The sequence below is a fragment of the Penicillium diatomitis genome (assembly GCF_028827545.1).
Source record: "Penicillium diatomitis strain IBT 30728 chromosome Unknown utg000005l_segment0_segment0, whole genome shotgun sequence".
Classification (NCBI taxonomy): domain Eukaryota; kingdom Fungi; phylum Ascomycota; class Eurotiomycetes; order Eurotiales; family Aspergillaceae; genus Penicillium; species Penicillium diatomitis.
Genome location: NW_026623177.1, coordinates 3,689,349 through 3,695,456, shown reverse-complemented (window position 1 = coordinate 3,695,456; position 6,108 = coordinate 3,689,349). Strand labels below are relative to the sequence as shown.

Below are 6,108 nucleotides of genomic sequence, written 5' to 3'. Positions count from 1 at the left end.
TAACCCTAAAAACCCTAACCCTAAACCCTAACCCTAACCCCTAACCCTAAACCCTAAAGACCCTAAAGGCCCTAAAATTACTCTCATGGGATAGGTACAAGGCGCTCACTTCTTCCAGTTGCACACCTTCATGACACTCCGGAGCTTATCATCGTTGCTTTTGAATGTTCCACCCAGGGATGCGATCTCTTCCGGTTTCATCTCCCGGCGGAGCTTGGCAACAGATGCAAGACCTTGACCGTCGCGCGAGACTTTTGTGATTGAGCCAACTCCAAGCAGCATGCCAAGAATATTGACGACCGCAGAACTTGGGTTTTGCACGGTATCGTAAATAGCAAGTGCCCCGTTTGCGAGCTCACCTGCAATTGCAAGAGAGCGTGCGAGAGTGACAAGCCCCGCCGCCGCCGCGACTTCCTCGCCCACGACGGGAACAAACTGCATCATGGGTTAGCGATCATCGTCGTGAATGTTCTCAATGAAATAAAATCCATGCGTTTCTTACTAAGAGAACCACGCTGATGATCATGACTATGAAGTCCTTCTTTCGCTTTTCTTCCTCCTGCTCGGTTTTCTTTTCCTGCTGCCCGAGCTTCTTTGCCTCTGCCATTCCCTCTATGCCCTGTATGAACATAAAGACAGGCACACTGTAGGCATCAGCCGCATCAGAACTGGAGCCGTTGAGCCACTGTCCCAGCATGATGTCTAGTAACGTCGCCCGCATTTCATCGCGCAGGGCGGGGATATTTGGAAGAGCCTTCGTGACAATATCTTTTGGGTTCGGCACCACCATAGATTCATTCTTGATGGGGAAGCCGGAGAACTTGTAGTCGCGTTTAAGGCTACCCACCCTCGGGGCTTCGAATGTGTAAACCAAGGTATAGTCCCCTCGATCTACCCAATCTTGCAAGAGGCCGGCCTTGGCTAGCCCTGCATCATAGCCCTGGGCGTCGGTGAGCTTGAATGCCGTGGTGTCGTATGGGAGCGTTCTTTCATTAACGAAAGTGGTCTGGTTTAGGTTGGAGCATGGAATCACATTCCCGTCACCTAATGTGCACTGAAAATCTGTAAAAGTATCCCATTAGCCTTCGGTGTCAGAAGCAGCGGGATCCTAGCATGTGATCATACAATCCATGCCGTATCCGGTGGCCGGCACATTTGCGAACGGCCCAGTAGTGCTCATATTGAACATGAAGTCATCCAAGAGAACCACTGGCACGAGATTCTCCATGTATGTGACATAGTATCCGAAGAGCGCATCGTACCCACTGTTCACGTTGGTATAGTTCTCGTATGCGGTGTCCAGCATATCGATGAGCACTTGGAGGGAGTACACAGCTATACAGTCGGTTCGCAAGCCGGGGGCAGTCGTGGCAAGGTCATCGAGACTGCTGAACGTCTTTGAATAGTCGCAGACCTCAAAGTCGGACGCATCGAACCCTTCCCCGCACTCTTCGAAGCAGTTCCCGCGCTGGCAGGCAAAATCACACAGCCCGTAGTCATCCTCTCCGGAGATCAGATGTGCTGTTGCGCTAGCGTTGACCACCGTGAAAAGGTCCAGGGTGCCAGTGGCGGTGCACGTGCAGGCGTGGATCGGGCAGTAGCCGTGGGCGCAGGCGAAGACGCAGAGATTCGCCAGATCCCAACTGCCTTCGCCCGCGGTACAGGCAGGTGGCGCAAAGTCCGAAATGGTAGGGATCGTCAGAGGTACCTCGCCCGTACCGCACGCAGTAGTCGGACAGTAGCCATGGCTGCAATCGAACGAGCATAAGCCACTATAGCTCGCGTCTTCGCCGGCGATGGGATAGCCCTGAACGCCCGTGTCCTTCGGCACGGTAGGCGGGGGCCCGAGTTTGGAGCACACACAGGCTGTGATCGGGCAGTATCCCCAATGACACGACTTTTCGCAGAGTCCCAGGAAGTTATTGACCCCCCAGCCATCCACGCAGGTTTGCTCGCCCAGAGAAGAGGTCGGAGCGACTTTGATGGTGGTGGAGGATATGGCACTCCCCACCCAGGCATTCCAGTTCTCCACTCCGGAAGCAGCGGCACAGCCAGCAGAGATCGACTGGCCCTGGATCGTGGCAATAGAGGCTCCTCCGCGGGTAATGGAAATCACCACCGAACCCGAGTGCCCGGTGAACGACACGCTGCCATGATAGATCCCGATTCCGCCGCTGGGCGTTGAGGTCCACGAGGCCCCCAGATCCGTTCCACCCACCGACACCGATACATCCGCCCCGGAACCGAGCAAGGCAGAGTAGAAAATCTTATCTTGCACCATCTCGTACGGCCAGTACTCGACCTGCAGCTGACTGTAGGTATTGCCGGTCGTTCCTCCATCCGACGGACAGGCTCCCGCTTTGTTGAGCCGATACCAGCCCGTGACACCTTCCTGCGTGATCGTGGAGATGTTGTTCTTGTATGTCTCGATCACATAGGGAAGAAAAAGACGCCATCCATCATGCGGCATGTCCAGGGCATAGTTGTACGGCGAGTTCCCGGTATCGAAGGCCGTGTAAGTCTGATCTGCCAAGGGATCATCAGCAGCCCGGATAGGACCGATATAATGCGACTCGCCAAAGTCGTTCCAGGAGATGATCTCGACGAACTCCGGCGCGAGGAACAGAGCCTGGTTCCAGCGGTCAAACCACGTATCATCGCCGCGCCAGAGCCAATTCTTGTCGTACCCGGGCATGTTAGTAAAGAACCACGGCGACACTGGCATCATATAAGGTTTGCCCTCGAGGTAGTTGATATACGAGGCATCCGTGTATGTGTCCATATTCACCGGGCCATTAGGCCATGCCGCCCAGCTAAATAGCGCATCCGCGACACCATCCGCCTGCTTCACTGCCTCCATGGCGCCAAGTGACGACCAGTCCGGCGCAAAGAAACAACCAGTCTCTTTCTTGATATCGACCCAGTCAGCCGCGTTAGCAGGGCCCTCAAACGTGGACACGAACGGTTGAGAATTGTAGTGGTAATAGACATTAGGCGACTTATAGAATTGGATCAGCTCGATCACGTCAACCTTGGCCCATGGGCCGTTCCCGGCATAGTCGAACGAAAAGAAGAGGTGGAAGCCCACGTTCTCGGCCGCGAGAAAGGCATTTCCCAGGGAATGATCGTTGACTGGCTGATTCGCGGCGATATTCAGAGCAAATGCGTCGATGTGGGCTTCGAAGGCCAGGGTCATCTCCGCTTCCCAGTCTGCAACAGTGTATCCTTCCGTGTTCGAGACCTCAGTGTTGTCAGTCCGCCATTCTGGACATTAACAGGACAATAAAGATTAGCACGTACCATGAAGTGAGCAAAAACAGCTCTGGCCTGGACTTGACAGAAAACAAAAGCGAGGTAATAGAGAAGGGAAAGCCCCATGTTGGATGATAACGATGAGGAAGCGAACATTATAAAGAATGGCAAGCATCCAAGGGCACTACGAGAAAGAAGAATTTCAAGACAGATAGGAAGAAAGGTTGACAGTGCAATGTGAAGGAGAGAATTTTGAGTAACCTCGGTGGTAAAGAAATCAAAGAGGCACCGTCTCCTGGCCTTCTTTATGAAGATCGGGAACACGTCAAATGCTGGTTTAGCCGGTACTATGACCGGACGACTGCAAAGCAAGAGGCAGAGATTGATGGTGCTAATTATGTAGCACGCCATGCGCTAGTCAAATGGACGGACGCTTTCGTGGTTATTCGAGCCCCATAGGCTGATGGAAAATGATTAGAAAAGGATGGAAAGAGTGGCGTTGCATGCGCAAAAATGTAGTATCGGCGAAACGATTCTAGTCGGTTCATTGTGTCTGTCTATATGGATGTATGGTTACGGAGTGGGGGCAATGGAGTCTTGACAGGAACACTAGTGATTTGTCTTCACGAAGGGGGTAGGAGCAATAACATCGCTAGGCCAAAAATCCTCTATGGGCAATGTTATAAATCATTATACCTAACCCGCCTATTCATTGCTCTGATAAGTGCTTGGGGTCTCAGATACGAAATTGGCTGGTGGATCATAGGCATATTGACCAGCTACGGTGAAGATGGAAGGAAAACATCCACAAACAATGGAAGTAGAGGAAACAAAACAAAGTAAAACAAAATAACACTTAAAAAGGAAGCAAACTGAAAAGAAAACAAAAGGGTGGAACGACATGCATGTGTATTTACCCAAATCGGCCATGCCCCGATGCTACGAAATGGGGTTGACACCCTATCGCCAGCATGAACTGAGTTGTGGGAGAAGGACAGATCAGGAGTGGACCTTGATGGCAAAATGAAGCAGCTTAAGGCTTTTAGGGTTTGCTGTATCCCTCGATCGCAGCTGTTCTCTGCTGGCTCACTTCTGCTTCTGTTCCATTGTCAATTGAGTTACTCGTTATTCGACCTTTCTCGGGCCTCCATCTATATATCAATATTCATTTACCCCCCCCCCCCCCCCCCTCGTGCCATATGATTCCAGAGCGTAGTAAAGGATACCCTTTAACAGTTATTTCTTTGTGTACGCATTCTTAGTGGAGCTAGGGCTCCGGTTGTTTGACCGCCGAGTGTCCGTGCATGGGATGCATGGGTATCTTGGAACTTGACTTGGACATCCAACTACACTGAGAAAATACCTGTCACACACGAATCAATCAACTTGTGCTTTTGCATAAACACCGTCCACTTCAAAATTATAAACACTTTACCTAACTGGTGATACCAAAAAATACAATCTTGTCTTCTTCTCAAGTCTCAAAGTCGCTACCCCCTCCCGATCGCTAACGAATACTCGTAAAGTCTCCCGAGTCCTGACTCAACGCTAAAAGCTTAGTAGCGCCTGCCGTTAAACGCTATGAACGCCACCCAGTCCCCTGCCTTCCTATCTCATCCTCGCCTTCATCCTCGAACCACTGAGACCCCACATTACTACCTGTGAAGGTTGCCTATGCCCCGCTATCTCGGCCCTAATTTCCTAATTCACCACGCCTCGTGTCGCAGAAGTGCCCCGTAGACTGTAGTATCCCTACGCAATTTGCCATCACGGTCGTACCCGGTCAAACCCGATTTCAAAAGATAGCGCGTGGATTTAGATGTGATTGGAACTGATCCACAATGCTTCCCAGCCCCTGAATCTCGAGAAACACAAAGAGATCTATTTCCTTCCAATGTGACTTGAGGCCTAAGCCCGGAGTACGTCTCAATTATCTCGATAATAGTAAGAGATACACGGTCTACAGGCACATAAGAAGGCAGAAAAGACGAATAATCTTGGATTGGGAGAACGAATGAGAGGAAAATGGAGAAGAGAGAAGAAGGAAAAGAGGGAAAACCTACGAATAGGAGGAAAACCCCTCTGGACGGCCGCTAGGACTATTGTAAACATGAAGGCAAAGAAAGGCATAAAGAGTAAACCTCCGCTAAATAGGTATACAAAATACACAACTGCTGGTGGTATATGATCTCCTCATTCTCATCCTGAACATAGAATACTGCCATCTCCAAAGGTAGCTCGGCTTAGGAGCTATGACCATGGTCCATGGGGTCGACGATGGCTATCAAGGTGTTTCTTCTGTAGTCGATCAATCAGTTGAGTATTAGTATCCTATCTCAACCATAGTACAGAAGGAATTGATAATGTACGTAAAGAGAGGCCTGGCCGCTCACCCCGATGGAAGCCACCGACGTTGGATCAGGATAGTGGCTCGTCGCACTAACCCCTACCAGCGACGAGCTGGCAAAGGGTAGATGATAACCGTCGCAGATCCCGTATATGAAATGCTGCGATGTGAAGGTCGACAGAGCGGTCGCCTTGTATAACTGACATTCCCCCCCTTTCACGCTGTAGAGCCAAGCAGCACATTCTGACAGCCCGTCGCAGTACCCGGCACATGCTGACACGTTCCTGTAGTTCGTAGCGAAGGCGAACGGAGCGCCGCTGAACACAGCCATTACGTTACTGGAGATTCGACTCAAACAAGTGCCGGATACCGTGTGGATAGCGTTCAAGAGGAGAAGCGAAAAAACAGAAGACAGTCGCATTATTGCCGTGTCTTAGGCTGGGTGATGAAGGTAGGATGATAAAGGGGAAATTCAGGGAAAAGCAGATAGAGGGTGTGAAGGTCGCAGA

General features: G+C 51.0%; 1 protein-coding gene across 1 annotated transcript; it reads right to left on the bottom strand.

The window, feature by feature from the left end:
* Nucleotides 1–105: 105 nt before the first annotated feature.
* Nucleotides 106–3,378, bottom strand: N7539_005688 (glycoside hydrolase family 71 protein; the record flags this gene model as incomplete). Its single annotated transcript, XM_056935290.1, has 4 exons — nt 106–435; nt 503–1,062; nt 1,126–3,241; nt 3,301–3,378. The coding sequence occupies 4 exons, from the start codon at nt 3,376–3,378 to the stop codon at nt 106–108; spliced, it is 3,084 nt and encodes a 1,027-aa protein (XP_056790484.1).
* Between the last annotated feature and the right edge of the window lie 2,730 nt (nt 3,379–6,108).